The following is a 25617-nucleotide window of genomic DNA, read 5'->3' on the forward strand; positions in this document are numbered from 1 at the left end:
CGGGAAAAATATTATTTAAGAAGATTTTTTTTAACAAAAAAAATTTTTTGTCATACTTTTTTTTCACTAACAAATTTAAACAAAAATAAAAAAAAATTAAAAAAAAAATTTGTAAAAAAATTAAAAACAAAAAATTTACGAATTTTTTTAAAAAAAATTAATTTTCAAAAAAAAATTATGTTTAGTTTGCTGAAGGGTATATAAGATTCAGCACAGCTGAATATAGTTCTCTTACTTGTTTTTATCTATATTTGGTTACTAACCCCCATTCAATTTTTTTTCCTTGATTATTCGAATAATTTGTATTCGATTGACAACCCAATTCTTACTTGTTTTACAATAAAATTTGTGATTCGAATACTTTCAACATTTTCACATAAGTCCTAATAATGACTTAGTATAGGACTTCTTAAGTAAATCACTATTCGTGGAATGAATTTCTCAAATACCTGTAAACTTTATCTATGTATATATGTACAATAAAATCTATGTGCAATAAAATATAATAAAATTTCTTCTTTAGTTTCTCAGTTTAAAGAAATAAACTTTTTCATATTTAGGTAAACAAACTTTCTAGTTAATTTCCAACTGTGAAATACAGCCTATGAATTATATTAACACATTGTTTCTATTAACAATTTATTAATATTTATAACAATTATATTTGAAGAGCTAGTACTTCAGAGATATGTTGGCCAGCAAATAAAATAAGCAAACACAAAAAATTCCTAAGGTTAATTAATCAAATCTAAAGGTACTTAAAGTTTTAGCACGCAAGTAACCAACTATACTTATCAGCTTAATTTATAGATGTCATCTAGATAATCAAGTCTTAATCGACAAATACGACGACGATTATAATTTTGTTATTACCTCAAGATAAAATATTTTGTTTTAAATTAGTTGTTGTTTTCTGGTACAAAATTTGCAAACGATTATTTATTTACAAGATAAAGAAGCCAGCCAGTAGTTTTTACAGCGTTTGTATTAACGCTCAAGCTGAGAAAACGAAATTCGTAACCCAATAAACATGAAATGTGTGAGCAAATCAAGAGCAAGACAAGGGTGTATATGTGGTATAAACGATCGCAAACAATAAAGCTGCTAAAGCAGTTACTCTGTTGCCTGACTGCCTGCCTGGTCGAGCAGTTACTGACTGGATTTGTTTTGAAACCATATTCGTGGAGTAACAGACATATGGGGTTTAGTCGTTTGCAGAGACTCAAACGCTTTAGACGGTTTTCAAGTGTTACAAGCTGCAAAAATATTTAAAGAAAAAAAGCGCTAATAATAATAAAATAACATAAAATAAATACAGTTTCAAACTCGAAATAGCCAATAAGGAAAACAAAAATATAAAATTACTGGTTTATTTGAAACCACTACAAGTCATAAAATAAAAATAATAGAAATCAATAGATTTCAAGTGAGAAAGTTTGTTAGAAAAGTGTATTTATTCAAAAAATAAGAGTGGCTTTGAAGCATTTTAAGGAATTTTAAATCTAGCAGCATCAATTCTCTACAGGTAAGTAAATGAAATCCTAAAGTGGTTAAGTTTTATTTATTTGAATTTTTTTCTTGAGTGACATACATTATTTCAATTATGCCAAATTCCATGAGTTTCAAAAATTAAATCTAATTCAACATTAATTACTATTGTTGTTGTTATTGCTGTTATTTGTACTTTCTACACGACAACAAAAAGTACGTGTAGAAAAATATTTATATTAGCTAATTGGCAATAAAATACTTATTAACTAACTAGAAGAATAATAAGAAAAATAAGTAAGAAAACTATATTCGGCTGTGCCGAATCTTATATACTCTACAACAAAGTAAAAAAAAAGTTGAAAACAAATTTAATGATATTTGAAAAAAACAAGTACGATAACTATATTCGGTTGTGCCGAATCTTATATACCCTTCACCAAACTAAACTTAATTTTTCTTTTTTTCAAAATTTAAAAAAAAAAAATAATAAAAAATTTGTTAAAAAAAAATCGGGTTAAAAAAATATTTGTTCCTTATATACATCGTTGCAATGGACTTTGAAATATCTATCTTTAGATATCCATATTGTCTATATTAATGACTTAGTAATCCAAATGTAGATCAAAAATAGGCAAAAAACCGAGGTTGTCCCAGTTTTTGCCTTATATCTCTGCCATTTGTGGGCCGATTTTATCGATGTTAAATAGCGACCGAGCCCGATATATTGATGTATCAATCATGTTTGTAAGTTATTTGTGGGCTACGGAAAGTTGATTTGGTGGTCCCGATTTTGACCCATTGTTGGTCCGAATTACTATGGTTTTATATTTGTACGTCGTTGGAAAGGTCTTTGAAGTATCTATCATTAGATATCCATATTGTTTATATTAATGACTTAGTAGTCAAGATTTAGATCAAAATCAAAAGTCGAGGTAGTCGTGGTAGCCAATATCTCAGCCAGTTGTGGGTCGATTTTCTCGATTTTAAATAGCAACTGAACCGGGAGTATAGCGGATATATTGATGTATGAATCATGTATGTAAGATATTTGGGGGCTATGGGAAATTGATTTCAACGACTCCTTTATCGAAAATGATTAAGAATATTTATACATTATGGAGTCGCAATTGAAAAATGTATAAATTACAAACGGAATGACAAACTTGCCACTCATGGTGCAGGGTATAAAAATACAAAAACAGAGATTAATTCCTACAAATAGAGATATAAAATTATTGTGTGACATAAAGATAAAAATTTTGTTTGTTAATTGGCATGAGGAAATATACTCTATAGTACCCACTAAAGAATAAATCGAGATTTATTTTTTGACAAATAATAACACTTCTAATTACGCTAGTATAAAAATATTTATATGTATTTGAGAGACATTTCGACATTTCTCCAATTTGCAACGATTTTTTTTAACACAAACACTCAAGATTATAAAACTCAAAATATCAAAAATCACATAATAACTTCATATATTCTTTTACGATTAGTTAAATACATATAAACATATTATTTAATATGTAGATTGTTTTAAGTATTTAGATAATTAACAACTACTAATACGAAATTTTATTTGAAAAGTAAAAATATCTGCCTTTTTATTTTTCATATAAATACAACTTTCATTAATTGCAGGTTATTAGCCCTGTCATAAATTTTACTTTTATTGAGTTCTTCCGCTGTGTTCGAGGTATGCGGAAAATTAAATTCCTCATTAAACAAAATTTCAATTTGTGGTTTCTATTGCACGCACATACTACAAGATTCAATTAATATCTCTTTTTATACGTTTAAGAAAAAAAAATAGTCACTCAATAGTGTACGCGATTTGTGTAGTTTTAAATTGTTAATTTGCATTGCCGGACAATCTCAGCTCAACTTCAGTTTTAATCTTAGTTTTCATCTCGTAACGCGCGTATACCTGGACAATTTATACCACATCCCTGTTGGCTCGAGTCAAGTATGTATTTTAAAACTGCATAGTTAAAATATTTTAATATTCATTTGTTTTAAATCCAAGCAAATTAAAAGTTTAATAAACAGTTACCTTGAAAAAAATCAGAATTTGTTTTATAAATACTTTTTAAAATATATTTTAAGTGTTACTAATCGTTTTAACGGAATTTTTCAAATAACTTACATACATCATACATCAATATATCCGCTTTAGACCCGGTTCGGTTGCCATTTAAAATCTAGAAAATGGCTGAGATATAAAAATCTGGACAAACTCGATTTTTTTTTTTGATCTAAATCTGGATTACTAAGTCATTAATATAGACAATATGGATATCTAATGATACAATTTTTTAAGTTTCAAACATAATTACATTTGCATTCAAGTTCCAACAAAATGTTCAAGTGTTCGAATTTTTTGGGGCTAATAATTGGAAATAAATTTAAAAAAACAAGTAATATTGCTATATTCGGCTGTGCCGAATCTTATATACCCTTCACCAAATTATACTTCAAAATTTTAAATATTTTTAGGTAAACAAAATTTAATTTTTTTTCCAGTTGTTTTTTTCATTTTTTGGAAAAAAAAATTTTTCGATTGTTATTTTAAATTTTTTATTTTTTTTAATTTAAAATTTTTTTTTTTAGATTTAAAAATTTTTTTTTTTGAAAAAAAAAATTCGGGTTAAAATTTTTTTTTCCGATTTTGACCCATTGTAGGTCCATCTTACTATGGTCTTATATACGTCGTTGCAAATGTCTTTGAAATATATATCATTAGATATCCATATTGTCTATATTAATGTCTTAGTAATCCAGATATAGGTCAAAAATCGAGGTTGTCTTGGCTTTTTCCTCATATCTCAGCCATTTGTGGACCGATTTTGCTGATTTTAAATAGCAAAATTCTCGAAAGCATGTCTGACAGAATTATTGAAGATTTGGATACCGAAGATATCTGGGGTCTTCAGAAAATTGATTTCAACAGACAGACGGACAGACAGACAGACATGGCTTAATCGACTCCGCTATCTATAAGGATCCAGAATATATATACTTTATAGGGTCGGAAATGAAAAATGTAGAAATTACAAACGGAATGACAAACTTATATATACCCTTCTCACGAAGGTGAAGGGTATAAAAATTAAGTAGGACATTTTTATGCAGTTTCCAATATTTTTCGTCCGGACTACAGAAAACCGACTCTTTGAACACAGTATCAAACTCTAAATATGTGTAAGTAAAAAAGTACCTAACTCTAAACATGGGTTAGTTTGTTTGGTACCTTTTAAGTTTTCTCCAGGCAACAGTGTTTTATAAAAACGTTTTAAATCATTGACGGCAACGAGATAGGTAACTGGAAGTCAAATCAATACCAAAAATTGGAACTCTAACCATGGATAAATACACACAGATCGGAAACTCACCTGTCAAAGACCTAACTAAGTTGTCAAAAACCTAAGTGGTGAGAATATATTAGTAAAATTTTGAGTAATTTTTTTGATTGGATTTTTTCTAGTTTCCGCTCTATGACCCTGTCTCTGTTGTTTAAATTCTACAATAATAAAAAATGTCATGTCAAAAATTCCACAACAACATTTTTTTCTTGATTTGTGCAAAATATAAACGTGTTAACAATGAAAGTGTGTTAAAAAAGTGTTTTAAAAAAATATTAAATAATATGTGTTAATGTAATAATGTGTAAAAAAAGTTATTTTATCAATAAATGAAAGATAAAATATCAAGACAATTCATTTGTTTACATTTCTCTGAACTCCCACGGAGTAAGTGATTTTTAAAGATTGAGAGTCGGACTACTTGTTATACTTTTGTTAAAAGCTATACGCTTATGAATATACCAATTTTAAAATTTGATATATCTTGGTCCGGGTTTTTTCAGAATGTCGGACAAATTTCTCGATCGATATAAATTTATTCAAAGCATTGGCCATTGTAAAAACAATCTGGTAACATATGAGGCCAAGAAAGAATCAAGCCAATAACGGATACTATGTTCCAAAGTAGTCGGACGAGTCGCATATTCTGGGCGTTTTTCGGCCAATCCTCGCTCTAAACGAATCAGTTGAGTTTGGTACAGGTTCCTGGTAATTTTCTAGTCATATAATAATAGATAGGACCCTTTTGCTCCCACCAATACTTACTCTTAATTTTTTATACAAAACCTGCTATTTTGGCATTTTCAAAACATTTTCGAAATTGAATTCAAATTTTCAAAATTGCTCAAATCATCTAGAATTTATTCAATTCTATTAAAATTTATCAAATTCTATTGAAGTGTTTTTAAAAACTATAGTTTTTGGTAGCTTTAAATCATTTTGGAATTATGTTTAGTTCGAAATTACCAGAAACTGATTAAATTTTCAAAAAATTCTTTCTAAAACTTAATTTTACAAAAAAAAAAACGAAATTGAGTTAGAATTTTCGAAATTGTTCAAATAATCTAGAATTTATTAAATTCTATCGATGTGTATGTCAAAAATAAAGTTTTTGGTAGCTTTCAAACATTTTCGAATTTCAGTTCGAATTTTCGAAATTACCAGTAGATGGCAAAATTGAAAAAAAAATTTTTTTTGTCTATTTTGCTTATTGAAATAAATTTAGAGTTTATTTATGGTAAATTTGGTATTTTGGCACCATATAAGCATGTACTTAAATTTCGAAAATTGGAAAAAATCTAGTATTTTGGCAGCTTTAAATATTTATTTATTTATTTCAAAATTAGATAATACATAAATGTATATGCTAATTATATTAATTATAGCTATAGCAACTGGGCCTTAAGCTAAGTAGGTTTCGAATATATTTATATTAATAAAGTATGTACAAAGGTGTTGTTAGATCTTATAAAATATTTATATCCTATTATAAAATTTAATACTTTTCAAGTAATTTATTATTTTGTTAATGGAATGTTCTGAGGGAAATGTTAGACATAAAAGTGGATTAGTATCGGAGAAAATTTGGTTTCTAATTTGTTCAAATTTAGTGCATTCACATAAGATGTGTGTGATGTTTAAGGGACAGTTATTATGACAATCACAAAGAGGACTGTCATTGCCTGCTAATAAGTGATTATGAGTAGTCTTAGTGTGACCTAATCTAAGTCTAAGGAAGATTATTACATCCTTCCGTTCGATACTATTGATATTTTGTAACCAAGTATAGATGTTACTTTTATTCGGGTTAATAGATTTGTACCAATTATTCGTATCGGACCAAATACAGGAGTTTATGTTATAAGCTTGTTCTTTTACAAATTTACTAATATCCGAAAAATTTCTATTCATTTTCATAGTTAGTGGTGATTTATGTGCTAGTTTTGCAGTATTATCTGCAATTTCGTTACCTGGAATCAGGGCATGACCTGGAATCCAAATTAAAATAACTTTTGGAAAATTTTGTATAAGAAAGTTTCTGATATGTGTTGCATAAAAATTGTTGTTGTTAATATTTTTAATGGCGTGAATTGCTGATAGTGAATCGGAGCATATAGCGAAATTACCAGATTTCTGACAGTATTCGATTGCTTTATATATTGCTATTATTTCAGCCGTAAAAACTGAACTGAAATTAGGAAGTAACGAAGTAAAAATTATATTATTCTCTGATGTGATTGCAAAGGAAACTGACTCTATAGATTTGGAACCATCAGTGTAAATAAATGTACTGTCTTGATTCTGGTTTTTGATTTCTTGAAAAAGTAAGCGGTATTGGGCTGGAGCGGTTTCTTCTTTTTTATAAGCTGATAGAGAAAAGTCGACGGATTTATCTTTTAGATTCCATGGAGGGCAAGATATCCTTTTAGGTTTTGGAAATTTAGTTGGAAAATTAAAATTTGAGGAATGTCTTATTATTTCATATAAGGCTGATTTAATTTTACATTTTCCTTTCATTTTATAATATTTTTCTATAATTTTTTGTAATGGTGTATCATGGCAGAATATGATTGATTTGATGGCTTTTTTTAATTCTAGTTGGTATAAAATTTTTAGATTTAGAGTATTGGATTCAAAGTGGATATTTTTAATTGGAGTAGTTCAAATTTTCGAAATTTCAAAAACATTTTCAAATGGTCGATAATTTCATATAAAAACAAAGTTAAATTAGACTGACAAGACTTTTTTATGAATTGAATTTAAGTTCGAATTATCGATATTATCAGAAAGTGGTTAAATTGCCTAGAATTCTTTCCAAAACTTACTGAAATAAGTTTTTGGAGTTTTTTTGTGGGGAATCAGCTTTAAAGTGTTTTTGAAATAGTGTTAGAATTTTCGAAATGGTTCAAACTATCTAGAATTTCATATAGAACATTCTAAAATTGCCTTGGATGTGCATTTTTAATAGATTTATATAGTTTTGTTATTAAGTTCGAAATAACTAGAAACTGGTTAAATTGCCTAGAATTCCTTCCAAAACATGCTGAAATAAGATTGGTTAGATTTTCCATTTTAAATTCGAATTCTTGGTCTTCAAACATTTTTGGCTGGCCTGGGCGATCTTTGTTTTCAGTTTCAAAATCACTCGTTCTGAAACAAACAAACCATTTCTCGCACATTGAAACCGATGGAACACATTCACCATAAGAATTGGTAAGCAATCTATGTGCTTCTGCAGCACTTTTTATCAAATTAAAGAAGTAAAGCAAAACTTCCGGCATATGACACTTTGTTGGCAAAAAAATCGACATTTTCGAATCAAAAAAAAAACGTTGTTGTTTACACAACGATATGTAATCCTTCAGAATGACATAGAAATCCCTCATTTTTATGTCATACACCCAATAGAAAAATAAAAACTATCTTCGTCAAGTTTTTCTAGTTTTGTTAATAACTAATAAATGCTTTACCTTTTTAACCGTTTCGAATCGGTAGCTAATATTGCATTTTTGTTTATCTTTTTTTAGTTTTATTTATAAAGAGTTTGTGAATGAAACAGCTAATCTAGGAATCAGACATTCTTAAGGGTTTCAAAACAAATACATAACTTGTCTAAACGATTATTGCACTTGAATAAGTTATTTTGTGGGTATTGATTGGAACTTTGGAGTCGGGCAATGGCAAATTATCAAATAGAAATAAATAAATAAATAATTGATAATTAAACAAATACGCACGTAATTTGAGTGACATACATATAAACATGATTGAAAAAAATAACTTTAACAAAGAAAACAAAACAAGTTTTTTTTTTAAACAAACCCTTCACCTCAGTTTCCTCCCAATTAAAGCACGTGAAAGCAAAAAATTGTGCATAATACTCCCACAAACACAAAGCTACAAATGTACCTATATAGAATAAATTAAACTATATACTCTTGTATATAAATTGTATGCATATAAATAAATATTTGATTGCACGGGTAAGTATGTACTTATTTACCTGTTTATTTAAATGTTTTAATAATAAACTGCTGTATTTCTGTTTTGTTTGCGATCGAAAATTTCGACTGTTGACAAACACTGCAACAGTATCGCATATTATTGATATTTCTGTGTAGTATGGACTCTCGGAAATTGTTATACAAACACGATAGGGAAGACCCCAGAGAAACGTAACACAGCTGATATTTTAAACAAAATTATTGCAAATTATTTAAATAAATATTAAATGGCCCTTTAAGTACTTAGTAGATTTGCGTGCAAATTTAAATGTTCTGAAATATTAAAATAATATTTATATAGAGACGGATATTTTGGAGGCCTTTATGCAGTTAAACTCACTTAATTATATTTAATGATCTCTCAAACGTTGCGTGACAGTTTAGAAATAAATAATAATAATATTTGCATTGTTTTCATTACAACAATATTTACAGCTGAAACCGTCTAAACTTTTGTGTGTGTTTATGGAAACTTATTAAGCAGCCGATTGCTGAGTGAATTGCTGCCTTTGGAAACTATGAACGAACCTGTAAAGAATGGAAAAGATGCTGGTCATCAGCTGGAGTCTTCAACGTATGAACCGTAAGTTTATCAAAAAATTGTAGATACAATTAATAATTTTGTGGTTTAACATTGTTCCGCTCAATGGACAATTTTGTTAACTTTTATATTGCAATTTTAAAATAAGTATTTCAATTAAAGGTGTGTCTGTATATTGCGCAATTATAGAAATATTCGCACAGCTACACTTCCAGATACAAACAAAGTGCATACATTTACAAGTTGTTCTAGTTATTTGCATTTTTTTATGTTTTTAGTACTTAAACAAGACTACTTGTTACTCATAATCCAATCACCAGCTACACCATTTCCAATTCACTTTGAGAATACTTCAATTCTAAATTAATCAAAATAAGCATTTTTACTGGAATTCAAGTTTAAAGCAAGTGTAATACAAGCCTTGAATTATAGTCTAGCAATTGAATTACAATTGTGTTACACTTTATTTCAATAACATTCTCCTGTAAAAAGGTAACATAAATTCAAATTCATTTGTTTGAAAAATATTTAATTTTTCAAATATTTTTGAAGTTTAAAACATAATTACATTTAGATTCAAGTGAAATTTCAACAAAATGTTCAAGTGCTGGAATTTTTGGGGCTTTGGTGCTTATTGGGATATATCAAACAATTTTAAAGTATTGTGAAATTTTTTGCTTTTTTGGATAATTTTTTTAAGAAAATGATAAATAATTCTTCGTTTTGCCTGCAAAAAAAACAACCTATGTTTAATTTTTAGAAATTATTTTAGTTTGAACCTTATTCGTCGTATATTCAGTAACCAATATATTCCCTTATATTACTACTGATTGTCAAGTTATAACTAGGATCATGTGGAAATTTCTATGGCTTTCATATAAAAATCAAACAGTTTTTTGACTCTACTGAATAGAATTTTAATTTCAATTCAGAATGCGAATTGAATAGCCTGAAATGAAATTGGAAATGGTGTCTACTTAAATATAAACAGCTTAAGACTACAGCCAAGAACTAGGAAACTAATTTTTTAAACGAAACGGCCTTCAACTAATATGGAAAGACATTTCATTCATCACCTCCATAGCTTTGCAGTTACATTATTAGTAGTCGTATACACAGAGAAAAATTTTATTATTACCCAGCAGTTAAGCAAGTAGTCAATGTATCCCTTACAGACAGGAATTATCACTAATGTCTGATCACTTGGCTGTCTCCAGTTTATATATTTTGGTCATTTGACTCTTTGTAGTTACTTTATACATCCCGTTTAATCTAGAGTGAAGACAATTGTCACTTAGGCGTCTCTAAGTAATCTAGAGTGTAGTCACTTTTAACGTTTATGTTGTACAATACTTTTGTGTAAGTGGGTTTTATACAAATTGTGTTGATATAATTCTCATACAGTTTATTTTCTTTTTACTTAAGTATACTGACAAGTGAATTGTCACTTTAGTGTCTCCAAGTAACCTAAACTGTAGTTACTTTAGACATTTATTTTGTAGTTCACTTTAAAAAGTAGTTATATTTGCCGCCTGAAGTAATCTATTGGGGAGTTTTTGAAGGATGTTTTATTTACAAACAATCGGTTATTGGACTGTCTATGGGAGATGTATTTTTAACTGACTATTTGGGGTCAATTAGCACCCGAACATGTTAAAACTAGTAAGAAAGTATGGTCGGTCAAGCCCGACCATATAATACCCTACATTAAGTAAATGAGCAAAAACATTTTTCTTTTAAAATATCAATAATTTATATTTGTGAGCCTAATGTGCATAATGAGCTATGACCAATTATGGTCGTGTGATTTATGTCTATTTGAAAGTTATCTGTGTTGAATTTTATGTGTATACCAACATTTTTAAGAGATTTATGCTCGCTAAAGTGATTTTCGGAAACGGGCCTTACATGGGAGCTATGACTAATTATGGACTGATCGCTATGAAATTAGGTCATGTTATTTATGTCTATATGAAAGTTGTTCGTGTTGAATTTTATGTGGTTACCAACATTTTGAAGAGATTTATGGTTGTTAAAGTGATTTTCGGCATCGGGCCTTATATGGGAGCTATGACTAATTATGGACCGATCATCATAAAATTAGGTGACATGATTTCCAAATATATAAAACTTATTTGGAGCGAAATTTGTGTAAATACCTATATGATTTAACCATTTATGACGGATAAAGTGCAATTTCGGGAGGACATTTGTATGGGGGCTAGGTGAAATAATGGACCGATTTCAGTCAGTTTCAATTGGTTCCGTCCTTGGGCCAAAAAAGTTATATGTACCAAATTTTATCGAAATATCTTCAAAATTTCGACCTCTACTCTGCGCACAAGTTTTACATGGACAGCCAGCCAGACGGACGGACGGACATCGTTTAATCGACTCAGAAATTGATTCTGAGTAGTTCGGCATACTAATATTTTTGGGCGTTACTAACATCTGCACAAATGCATTATACCCTCCCCACTATGGTGGTGTAGTCTATAAACAACTAGTTATATTGCTGATCAAGTAACCAGTTAGGTAGCTAGTAAGGTAAATGATTCTATGTAACCGGTAGGTGAATTCAATTTGTTGACTACTTTGGACCAGCTAACGGACAGTCTCATTGTAATCATAAAAGGGTCCAAATAACTAGTCACGTAGCTAGAATGTAACTAGTTGTCACCCAAAATCACTAGTTCGGTACAGTCTCCTAGAACTGCTGGGTAAAAATAAGCAGTTCTAGGAGTACATTCGTATCTGAAAGTAATCAATTTCAATTTCTTTGTCAAGGGCTCTAAATAAAAGAGCTTTTATGATATGGGAAATATGATTAAAGGTATTTACAGACGACAATACAGAGCATTAATATTCGTCAAGAACTTATGTATTATAATACAATTTCATCATTTGAACAAAAATTTTATTAGATTTTCAATAATAAAACTAATTTTTTGTAACGGTCGGTATTAAATTTTCATATAAAACGGGTATATATTAATTAATACAAATAAGGCAAACAATAAATGGGAAGAAAATAAATAAAATTTGCAGAAATTATCAAAAGAATATTTTAAATACTACCGTATAAACAATAAATGTATTTTTCAAAATGATTTCTTGACAAATCGGATGATTTTAATAATATTTGGATTTTGAAAAGTATTAATACACAGCATTGTCGTCTGTAGATATCTTCAAATAAGTACTTAAACTAAACAGTTCACATTTAATTTTAAACGAGATAACACATCGACTAGTATATTTATTAATCAAAATTATAACATTAAATGGACATATAATAGAGAGATTTCAATTGAAAATAAACAAGTGAATGTGAAAAATTAATGAATTGACAAAATAAGCGTGACCATAAATAATAACGCTTTATCCTTATTTGAATAAAAAACTATTAAATTTTTAATTCATAAAACGAATTCAACAAAATGTTCATTGTATTTTCACTCACTGTAAATTCAGTGTAAAATCCCCTGTTGCTTTTATTAAATCAAGATAATTTTAAATTGTTTTATATTTTTTGTTTTTTGTATTATTTATTTAACTCACAAGCTTTAATATTCACATACCATTTCACACTGACTTAATTCTTTGAAAAGATTAACATCTACAATAAACAAAAAATTAATTACATTTAAGCAAACGCTTTAAATTTTATCTACATAAGTATTACAAAATGAAGAAATGTATTGTAAATAATCGAAAATACACCCATATTTAAACACTTTTACTGAAAACAATATTTACGATTTAATTTCATTTGAATGGACACCATTTAACCAACGTTTACGGTTTACGTTTCAGCAATATTTGGTTATTTAAGAAAATGTGTCAAGCATTAGCATTATTTATTTACAAATATTTCCATTATTACAAAAATACATTTTCAGCGGGACTACCGTTATCGATTATTTTATAAATAATTTTTAATTGTCTGGAAACCATTCCCAAAATTTTAGGAAACTAGAAACATTTTATTTAAAATTTACTTCAAAGGTTGGCAACCGTTACCCCTAAAATATGCTTTCAGCTCTAATACCGTTACCGCTAAGCTACCATTATCGAAATAACTGCAATTACTGTTACCGATATAATCACAAATACAGTTATTCTGTAAATAATTTTAAATTACGAATCTAAACATTTTCGATTTCAATAATTTATTGTATTGAAATTTTTGTGAACTTTAATAATCAGAAACTCTTTCTGAATCCATTAAACGATATCCGTCCGTCTGGCTGGCTGTTCATGTAAAACTTGGTCGCAATTTTGAAGATATTGCGATAAAATTTGAGACACACATTTTTTCGGCTAAATGACGATGTCTGTTGAAACTGGTTTAAATCGGTTCATTATTTCACCGAGACCCCACACAAATGTCCTCCCGAAATAGGACTTTATTGGACATAAATGTTTAATTTATATATGTATCTACTCAAATATCGCTCCAAATAAGTTGTATATGTATGAATGTCACATCACCTAGTTTTATGATGATCGGTCTATAATTAGTCATAGCTCCCATATAAGACCAGTTTCCGAAAATCATTTTAACGAATATAAATCTCTTAAAAATGTTGGTATCCACATATTATTCAATAGATATACGTTTTTTATAGACATAAATCATACGACCTAATTGCATGGCGATCGTTCCATTATTAGACATAGCTGCCATATAAGGCCCACTTCAGAAAATATTCATAGTCATAGTATTTTATCCGCATATAGTGGGTTCATCAATCGGAGTATTAAATAAAAATAATATTTATTTTAAACATGGTAAAACTCATATGTGTCTCTATCATATTATGGTTAACATGGTCATGATCATATTATGGTTATATCACAGCTACTATAACATTATAGTTCACAATCACATTATAGTTGAGCTGGAATCATAATATCGTTAATGATTACACCTGACCATAGTATTATCACCAATATCGTATCAAGTTATGTTTAGATAGGATTATTTTATGATAATTTAAAATGCTAAATAATACATATTATGGTTATATAAGAACCGTAATATAATTTAACTACAATCATAAAATCCAATCGTAATATTTCGCTATGATCATAATAGAGATCACCACAACCATGTTTTTTCTTTGGCTGCATTTTGTCACTATAAATGATGTAATTACTTTACACATAAATATGTCGATCCGTTCCATTTTGGAAACAGTAAGTTATGGTCAGCTAATCCAGCCTTTTATATATTTACACGATTGACTATGAATAAATTCGTAATGAATGCTGTAGTGGAATAGTTAAGGCATCAAATTTAATTTGATTTTGAAAATTGAATTTAGATGCAATTCGTTTTAATCTTTTCATGCAACTATTCGCTATTCATGTGGTAAGAATGCGGATACACGTAAGACTGAACTTTAACATTTAAAATTCGTAACCATTCTTAAGAATTGATGTTGTTTATTCTTATAAAACAAAATTAAAATTGTTCTTTTTAACGTTTTTAGCATTCACTTTTGGTTTACTTGTGATCTATGATTGGCAATTAGCAATTGTTTTATTAACAATTTTATATTTAGTTAAACACAAAATATTTGTATGTATGTTTAGAGATTGCGGTTTGTTAGCACAAAATTTGTGACGTTAATAAGTTTCTTATGATTTTAGTTTATTATCATTTCATTTGCATTTAATTTGTTTTTATTTATTTAAAATGATCTTAACTATTGTAGTTTTTAGCATAATTTTTATAACAAAATATTATGACAAATCAACTGATAACATACCAACAACCACTCTACACTAATTAGATTAAGCAGTACACACCAAACGTTACTTATTAGTCTTATTAAATAATATAATTGGTTGATTCACAAGGTATCCTATCATGTCATATTGTCATAATGTTGTAATATTTCACAATGGTTTGAAAATGTTGTTATTGCCTTTCAAGCAAACAAATTTTCACAAATAATAATACTCTCTATGCTATGCAGAGACCTGCGCCGAACGCCTAAGTATCGGTTAAGCTGAGCCGCCGAGTCGTGAAATATTAGAACATTATGATAATATGACATGCTAGGAGACCTTGTGAATCGGCCAAATACCATTAGAAAAATTTAAACAAATGTTATAAAAATTATAAATTTTTATTAACAATTTATTGGCAAATGTTGTTTTATAAAAACAAAATATTTAAAAAAATATTAGCCAACAAAATAAACTTATACAATGTTTGTAACTTTTTTTGATAGGTTTAACAATTATATAATTGCCACAAACAAATCAAATTTCATTTAAGTTATATTTCAGAGAGAGGAGTGTTTTTTAAACAAAGTAATCCATCACATTTAAACAGTTTACTGTCTTATTTAGAGTTTGAAATAATTGCGAAACCAAACGTTAAAGGAATACGAAAGTTTTTAATTTTTAAATGTAAATTTTTATTGGATTAGTTCGGAATTAACATACCGATCGATACACGATAAGACCACAATTATATTTTGAATACATGTTAACAATTCATCATTATTTATTTTGGCTAAAAGGTTTAATGCGATAAACCGGTATTTATTAAAGAGAAACAAAAAATCAAAGCTCCATATGAATGTTTGTACAAATTTATACAATACTAATATAATAGATAATTAGTTTTATTTAATTTTAATACAATATTTGTAACTTTAAAATGAAGTTTATTTCGTTTTATAATAATAATCTGCATTACTTTCACTAAGTTAAAAAGATGAGACTGTTATTCCAAGGTTAGCTATCGATTCGATTATTTGCTGTTATTTCGAAACTGAAATTTTCGGTTTGACTTAAAAAAAAATTATAAATATGTGTGTGACAAATGTGGTATTGTGCTGATTTCTATCATCATAATATAGTTGGGCATGGTTACTGTAACCATTTCAATATTGTTACAAGTTTTTTAACTATATTATAGTCACAGTAACCATTTACATGATTGTGGTAACCATAATATGGTTAGTTTATGATTCACATGATTGTATCAACCATATATATGGTTACAGTAAACAAATATATGTTTATGACAACCATTCATATGATGAAGAACTTATAATATTATGTTGCTCTCGGCTTAAAGCTTATCATAATCTGAGAACACATATTATGATAAAATTATTCATCATAAATATGGTTGCCACAAATATATATTTGTTTACTGTAACCATATATATGGTTGATACAATCATGTGAATCATAAACTAACCATATTATGATTACCACAATCATGTAAATGGTTACTGTGACTATAATATAGTTAAAAAACTTGTAACAATATTGAAATGGTTACAGTAACCATGCCCAGTTATATTTTTTCTCTGCGTGTACATATGTAATATTTAATAACTTCAAGTTATAAAGTAAAAAAATCTATTATTTTGTTGTCTGAGAATTATATTTTTCTTTTATACCAACACTTACTTTATTTTACTTAATGGCTTAAATCCAGTTTATATTTTTTTTGCATTCCTACAGCAGACTCTGTTTTCTTTTACGTTGAAAGCGAATTTGATTTGGGTTGTTCAGAAAAGATTAGAACATTGTAGAAAAATTAACTAATTTAACTTAATGTCAATAAACTAAAAAGATGTATTGTTTATGCAAAAATATACAAAATTATTTTTCTTATACATATATGTATGTATGTAGTATGGCCAAATGTATTAATTTACATACGTATGTACGTATGTTTTTTTTTTTTTTTTTGAATCTCTGCAACCAGATCTTATCGAATAAATAGCAACACTAACAATACAGCAAAACAGCAACCTGTATGTTTAAATCTCAAAATAAATACAAACAAAAACAAACTAGAAAAATGTAAGAAAGTATGGTCGGTCAAGTCCGAAAATATACCACCCTACACTGAGTAAATGAGCAAAAACTTTTTTCTTTTAAAATTTCAATACGCCAGTAGACTGAAATATATGTGGATACCAACATTTTTAAGAGATTTATGCTAGTAAAAGAGATTTCAGGAAGTGGGCATATATGAAAGCTATGACTAATTATGGACTGAACATTATAAAATTAGGTGAATTGACTTCCGTACATATAAAATTTATTTGGAGCGAAATTTTTGTAGATAAATGTTTATATTAAACAGTTATGACCGATAAAGTCCAATTTCGGGAGGACATCTGTATCGGGGCTAGGTTTCAGGTAGTTTCGACGATGCAATTGACTCAGAGTCTATCGCTATACTTTAAAATGGGTGTTATACTAATATTTTTGGGCGTACAAACATCAGCACACACGTTTAATACCCTGCCCACTATGTTGGTGTAGGGTATAAATACACGCAAACTAAAGAAACAAAAACTATTTATAATGAATTTACTTACACTCAAAAAATCATGTGTGTACCAAATTTCATAATTTATTACGTTAACATGCAAGCAATCCCATTACAAAATTTACATGCACGCAGATTGCACTATGAACCAGGAAGAGATTCTGAAATGAAAGTTATAACAAAAAGTTTGGTAATGTTTGGAGAAAAAATAATCAAAAAGAATTGAAAAACAAATTGTAATGAAAAATTAATAAACTATAACTCGAAAGCAAACATAATTTTTAACCAAAATGTAACCCAGATATATAAAGAGGGTCTCAGTAAGAATGAATTTTTTCATTAAAAAAATCATGTCTTTTTAAAGATAGTTTTGATTTTTTATTGGATTGTAAAGAAGCCATGTTCCAATTAAGTATGAAATAAAATTTCCGTCAAATGGCCCCCACGGCTCTCATGACAGGACATTATTTTCCTTGACTTACTCACAGTATCTCACCGATGACGCGTTGGATGTCGGATTTGAGCCGAGGAATTGTTACTGGTTTATTCGCATAAACCCGAGATTTCACAAAACCCCAAAGAAAAAAAACGCATGATCTTGGTGGACAACTGTATCTACGATTTACGTGGGTAGCTGCCGCAAGGTCCTAAACCGCCCGGTAGTCTTAATACCGTATAGAAATAATGCGCCTATCAAAGACATCGAGTGACTTGCAAGGAAACACTCAATTTGAAAATTCATCGTTTATTGACTGCACAGATCAAAGCAAAAACCCATTGCTCGTCTGCTCAGGCTATTTCATCCCTGCCATCCATAGCTATCAAGTCAACTAACAATCCCAGGACAATTATCAAAGCATGGCCGATCGATGGCCTCTGACTTCAGAAGTTCCCAGCTGTAAAAGTCAATGTAAGTGTTCTTATACCACACACTATTGACCTCGACCAAGAACCAAACCCAATGACCAGTACATCACGAATGATACTACCCCAATACGTTTCCTGATATATTTGGTGGCCCGAAATTTGTCACTAGCCCAAATATCAGTATTTGAACCAACGATCTTCTACCCGCTTAGGGTTTTAAACCACGCCACCACGTGCTCACCAAAGATTATACAGGACCGAAGTTCTGGGACCATAGGATCCCCGTGGCACTAGATAAGACTCTAGTCATCTGCGAATTTAATAAATTAAATTCTTACCAGGAATGTGGTCCGTGCACCTCGGAGCCCCGCTCCATATTGAAGCATAACATCAAGGTGTGCAGCATACTCGCGTGCAGGTGGCGCCGTCTTGCTAAAACCACATGTCTTCCAGTTGAGGTCACAAGAACTTCGTTGTAATGTTCTGTAACAAACACGCAATTTCGGCCTCATCTTCAAAAAAGTAAGGCCCAATCACGCCGCTTTTCTCATGGATTGCATGAGGATTTTCTGAGCACTAAATTCGATCATTTTGTGTATTCCCGAAGCCATTCAGATCGAAATGCGCTTCATCGGAGAAGATGACTTTTTTTCGAAAAATTGGCATTGACTTTAATTTGCTCCATTATCCATTGAACAAATTGCCGGCGCTTTCCATGGTCTGCTGGTTTGAGCTACTGAGTCATTTGAATTAAGTACGCATGAATTTAGTACTGCGAAGTGCTTCATGAAATTTGAAGTTGTTGAGAACGATGGCGTATTGATGTTTTCGTATTTTCGGCGACACACATTTACAGCAGCAATGTACTAAATTTAAAAAGTGCACCCTTACTGAGACACCCTTTACAAAAAAGCCAATTTTTGTAACTTCTATTAGCACTAGAGATATAAAGACGAAGGTTTATGTAAATTTGCATTTCTCTATCTTTCATTCCGAAATAAATTTTCGTGTAAATCAATTTTTTTTAAGGCTCCATATATCTTAATGACCCCGGAACCGAATCAATATATCAGATATTCGTTCGAGAATTTTGGCAGTGAAAATCAGAAAAAACCAGTCCTTAAATGGCTGAGATATGAAAAAAAAGATATCTTTATTTTTCTCGATTTTTTAAAGTTGTTTTTACATATCTATTTCGACTAAGTACATATATTTATATCAAATGAAAGGTATTTCCCCTAAGATTTTCAATTTGTTAAGCATTTAAAAAAAATTAAAGATACAAATAATACAGGTCATATAGATTCGATGCATCATGGCTACAAAAATTGTAAAATTGTTCTATTCTAAGGATAGATTTAATAGGAACAAAATGCGATATCGATCATAAAAATCAAAAACGTTATATTAGCGATAACGATATTTTATGTTATTTAGGTAACTGTAATTTCGATTTGGCTTAAATTTATTACAAACGCTAATTTGAATTATTTTTGTATCGGTATTTTGACATAACGCTATTTTAAGGATAATGGTATTTGCTGTTTATTCTATAAGTAGACAAAGGTGAAATGTAAAATAGAATAACGGTAACGGTATTATTGATTATTTCGGTAACGGTATTTTAGGGTGTAGGGTAACGATAGGCAAAATTGTTTGCAACAACGTTCAATCATTTGCGAAAATCTACCTCATTCTATTATACAATTTTGTGTGAGAGTAAAATTCATTCAAGCATTATAATAATCGCACAGAAAAACAAATCATTATAAATAAATTTAAATACATTTGTTGTATTACTACAACACAAATACAATACAATAGAATACAGCAACAATAAAAAGTGTAAACAAAAAGAGCAAAAGCAAACAAAAAAAATAAATAAAAATAAAGTTGTATCTATAGAAAAACGTGTTTTTTATTATGTTAGTACGTTTGTATGTCCGTCTGTCTGTCCGCCTGAGATTGTAACAACGACAAGCTGTGGTATTGTGAAAGCGAAAGTGACGTACAGCTGGTTGATTAGGTTTGGCTGGCTGACTGGCTACTTGGCTGGTTGCTGGTAGTCTGGTTTAAAAGTCAGTTGTTTTGGTTGGGGATGTACCGTCATCATGCAACGAACTACTGTTACTTGCGATTGCAAAATATACTTTTAAATATTACGTTTCTTATGACTCTAATACTTGCATTAAAGCAGAAGAAACTTAGTATGTAAAGCTTGATTTGACCTTGTATAAGGAATTTACCAATTTGATATTTTGTGGTGTTGCAGTTTTTTAATTGAATTTTAAAAATCCCTTTAACTAATTATTATTAACCTTATTTTTTCCGTTTTTTTTTTTTAGTGAAAAGTTTGTTGAGGAGGAACCTCTGAGTTGGAGATTTTGGCGTAAACGTCGTTATATAGTGGTTTTGTTGGCTTTCTTTGGTTTCTTCAATGTCTACTCGCTGCGTGTGAATTTAAGTGTGGCCATTGTGGCCATGACAGAGAATCGTACTGTTATCGATGAGAATGGCATTGAATCGTGGGAACAAGATTTCCCCTGGGATCCTAAGCAGAAGGGTCTCATTTTAAGTTCATTCTTCTATGGCTACATATTGACACAGTTTATTGGCGGTTTTATTGGAGCTAAAATTGGTGGCAATTTGGTAAGTTGAAATAATTGCTTGATATTTTAGTTTTTTTTCTGAATTTAATGTGATTTTTCTTGCAGGTATTTGGTATTGGTATCGGTACAACCGCCATTTTGACCTTATTCACACCCTTGGCAGCAAAGCACAGTTTGGAAATGTTGCTGGCAGTGCGTATTATCGAAGGCATTTTTGAGGTAAGTTTCTAAAAGTTCCTGATTATACTCTTTACTATTAGAGGGATGGGTTTATGCGCCTGAATGTTGAGAGAGCCCCCAAATAACTTACTTGCATGATTTATACATCAATATACCCGCAATAGACCCGCTTTCATTTAAATGCGGGAAAATCGGCCCACAAATGACCAAGATATAAGCAAAAACTATGACTATAAGGCTATAGTAATTTGGGCCTGCAATGGGTCCAATTCAATAATAAATTAAAAAAAAAATTTAAATAAATAATTTTGAAAAACAAAATTTTTTTTAAATTTTGAAAAACATTTTTTTGGATATTTCAAAACAATTTTGAAAAAAAATTTCAAATTCTGTTTACCTAAAAATATTTAAAATTTGTATTTTAAAGTATAATTTGGTGAAGGGTGTATAAGATTCGGCACAGCTTGGTTTTTATCCCGGGAATTCCCGGTACAAATTTCCCGGGAATTTTGCCAATTTTTCACTACCCGATTCCCGGGATTTTTTGTCGGGAATCCCGGGAATTAAAAACAGACGAAAATACATAGAAAACAAATTAGATCTGTATTTTTTCACCAAAAAACTGAAAAGTTTTTCACAGTTTTTTGCTTATATCTCGGCAATAATAGAAAACTTAGTGTTATTATTTATTTATAGAATTTATTTCTTATTGAATAATTCTAATTTCTTTAAATTTCTTCTTCAAATCCATAACAAAATAGCTTCAAAAATTTATTAAATGATTAAATTTTTCTTCAATTCAAATCTAGTACAAAAAGGCTTAAGACAATTTTTTCAATTAATTTTGTAAATGATTTAACAAAAATTTAATCATTCAAAGTTTGAATAAATTCTGTTATTAATTAACTTTAAAATTAAATCAGTTTAAACAAAGGCTTTGGAATGAATCTAAAAAATTAAATATTAGAAATGGATTTATAGAATGAAAGAATTAAGATTTTAATTAAGCTCAAATTTTATTAATTAATTCGAAGCTCTGATATTTAATAATTATAACACTAAATTTTTATATGAAATTTGGCTATAATATTCCTAATTTACAGCATCATTATATATTTCGGGAATAGCCGGGTACCCGGGAATGTAGAAAAAAATTTCCCCATTCCCGGGAATCAAAAATGGTCGGGATTTTAAAAATCCTAGGCACAGCCGAATATAGCTGTCACACTTTTTTTTAATTTCAACTAATTTCTAAACATACGAATATAATTTTAGGGTGTTACCTTTCCTTGTATACACGCTGTATGGTCCCGTTGGTCTCCACCTTTAGAACGTTCGCGTATGGCCTCCATAGCCTTTGCTGGTAACTATGCTGGTACTGTCATTGCCATGCCTTCGTCAGGTCTCTTGGCCTCCGCTTATGGCTGGGAAAGTGTATTCTATGTATTTGGTGTCATTGGCTGTATTTGGTTGGTGTTGTGGTTGTTAATTGTACGTTCGGGACCCGATAAGGATCGTTACTGTTCGGACGATGAACGTAATTATATTGAGAAGACAATTGGCACTGTGGGACACCAAACAATCAAGCATCCCTGGAAGGCCATATTTACCTCATTGCCATTCTATGCCATTGCGGTGTCTCACTTTTCGGAAAATTGGGGTTTCTATACTCTGCTAACACAGCTGCCAACATTCCTTAAAGGTTGTATCTTCGAAATATTTGTTTGCTAGCAAATTGTAATTTTCGTTTCTTTGCCATTTTAGATACCTTGAACTTCAACTTGGATAAAACTGGTTTTATATCAGCTGTGCCATATCTAACCATGGGAATATTGTTGGGTGTTTCGGGCTATTTGGCCGATTGGCTGCAAGTCAAGGGTTATTGGACCACCACACAAGTACGTCGTAACTTTAATTGTGGTGCTTTCTTGGCGCAAACTGTTTTCATGGTACTCACGGCCTATTTGTTGGATCCCACCTGGTCTGTGGTTTGTATAACCATATCTGTGGGTTTGGGTGCATTTGCCTGGTCGGGCTTTGCGTAAGTATTTTTTATTATTATTTTTGTTAAGTTTTGAAAGATTATTTAAAATTTATTTATTTTTTTGAACAGCGTAAACCATTTGGACATTGCTCCCCAACATGCCAGTGTTTTGATGGGCATTGGCAATACATTTGCCACCATACCCGGTATTGTTAGTCCCATGCTTACCGGCTATTTGGTGCAAAATCAAACCAGTGAAGAGTGGAAGACTGTATTCTTTATATCTGCTGGCATTTATCTCGTAGGCTGTGTTATCTATTGGATGTGGGCTTCGGGCGAGCTGCAGGAGTGGGCCAAGTCCCCCGAACAAAAGGCTCTCGAAATGACAAGACAAAAGGCCGTCACGGAGGGCTATGTCAACGAAGCTTTGGAGTGCAAAGACGAAGCTAAAGAAAATCATAGTTAATTATACACACAAACACACACACCCATGTAGTATGTAGTTTAAAGAATTTCCTTTTGTAATATTCAAAAACGATGTAACGCATAAATATCTATTGTACAAATGTATGTAAATATGTATCTATGCCACTAGAAAAAGTATTGTAAATAATCATTTTATATATTTTAAGTAATTAAAAACAGAATTTATTGGTTTAAATTTTATATTTACTCAACACACATTTGTTGCATTCATTCCGCTCGCCCGCCCGCTAAAGTTCAATAGACTCTAAATATTTGAAAGCAAATAATCATTTAGACAAACAAACAAAAACATACTGCAAATTGCATTCGAAACGTTTTGAATCATCAAAAGAAATAATCAAGTCGTAAAATTATGGTTGTTAATGTGACAAGCGTAAAAAAAATGTTCTATTATTAAAGGCAGAAGAAAAAGCGTGGGAGGCGGTAAACAAATTTTTATTATCAAATACCTCAAGTGCAATAATAGAATTAGTAGGGTGGAATCTTCAGTACCCTTTAAAAATGCGGATAATGTTAACCGGAACCATTTGTGCTGTGGAGTTTTAAAATCAGTTTATAAGAGAAAAATTTTGATTTTTTAAAAATTTTGAGAAAACATTTTTTTAATTAAAATTAAATTTCATAAAATTTTAAATCGGTTAACATTAACCACTTCAACACCAGGGTTACAGGTTTAATTTTTTGAAAATTTGGGATTCAGTGAGGGATTTTCGCAGTAGTAGTTAAATTAGGTTCCGAAATGAGAATAAAAACGAGAAAGTTGTAAATTATGACTCTAAAATGTTTAATTTAACCCTTTCAGACATTAAATAGAATTAGTTGAGATAAAAAACTGAAAATTTCAGTGTAAGCTAATATGAGGCTGCTAATTAAGAATATGAAGTCAAATTACAGGTAAATCGTCACACATGCCTACCAGATGTAGTCAAATATATTGGGCGAATTTTCTTAAATGACATGTATCTCATAAATAAAATTTAAAAAATTAATGTAATTAATTGCAATTAATACACAAATATCTAAACTAATACTCAATTAATACTTACGCGCTTTTTTTAGAGCTTAAAATAATGCAATTATCATTTTAAAAAAGCACCGAATATTACTATGTCTAACACATTCTTATAGAACGCTGACGTACTTATGAAAATAACTTAATTTAACAAAAATCAATGAAAAATAAGATGTTTAAATCACATATATATAGAATCTAGTAAACACTCTTTTGATAACGCTATTAACTGTAAAAATCTATCCAATTGCGTCAACGCTACATGACTTTAAAAGGAAAAATCCAAATGTCCAATATATTGGACAAAATGTCTGAAAGGGTTAAAATGTTTCTTTTTAAAAATCTGTGAAAGAAATATTCAAAAGTTAATTTTGCAAACATTTAAGAGTTAAAAAGTTTAAAAAAAATATAAGTTTATTTTGACTTCAGGTTAATACTCGGATCTAGTGGAATATTACACTGAGGTTTTTTCACAATTCCGCAATATCTGTAAATGTGATATATTTTTATGAAAAATCTCAAATATTCAAAATGTTGACCTTTGGTGTTGAAATATTTACCGATTTCAATAAAATATTTGTGTAATGATCCATTCAGTATGCGTCGTTTCGAGTCCGTTCTTTTAATTGAACTTATTTCTAATTAAAATCATAAATATGGATTTATTATGATGATCCAATCCAATCCAATCTCTAATTTTAGTATAACGTATTTTAATATTTTATGGAAATGGAGAACACTTTAAATTTTTGAAAATT

The 25617-nt window shown here is 29.7% G+C and overlaps 1 protein-coding gene across 2 annotated transcripts; it reads left to right on the plus strand.

The window, feature by feature from the left end:
- Positions 1-1323: 1323 nt before the first annotated feature.
- On the plus strand, positions 1324-24038 carry MFS9 (major facilitator superfamily transporter 9). 2 transcript variants are annotated; one of them, XM_065503716.1, is made up of 7 exons: positions 1324-1525; positions 9299-9446; positions 20934-21237; positions 21303-21416; positions 22653-23079; positions 23142-23418; positions 23491-24038. In XM_065503716.1, exons 2-7 carry the CDS (start codon positions 9382-9384, stop codon positions 23825-23827), a joined length of 1524 nt encoding a protein of 507 aa, XP_065359788.1. In that variant the 5' UTR covers positions 1324-1525; positions 9299-9381; the 3' UTR covers positions 23828-24038. The 2 variants fall into 2 exon arrangements, with proteins under 2 accessions (XP_065359788.1, XP_065359787.1); XM_065503715.1 differs by lacking the exon at positions 1324-1525 and having other exon boundaries at positions 9233-9446.
- Positions 24039-25617: the final 1579 nt, after the last annotated feature.

The sequence above is a fragment of the Calliphora vicina genome, chromosome 3 (genome assembly GCF_958450345.1).
Source record: "Calliphora vicina chromosome 3, idCalVici1.1, whole genome shotgun sequence".
Taxonomy (NCBI): domain Eukaryota; kingdom Metazoa; phylum Arthropoda; class Insecta; order Diptera; family Calliphoridae; genus Calliphora; species Calliphora vicina.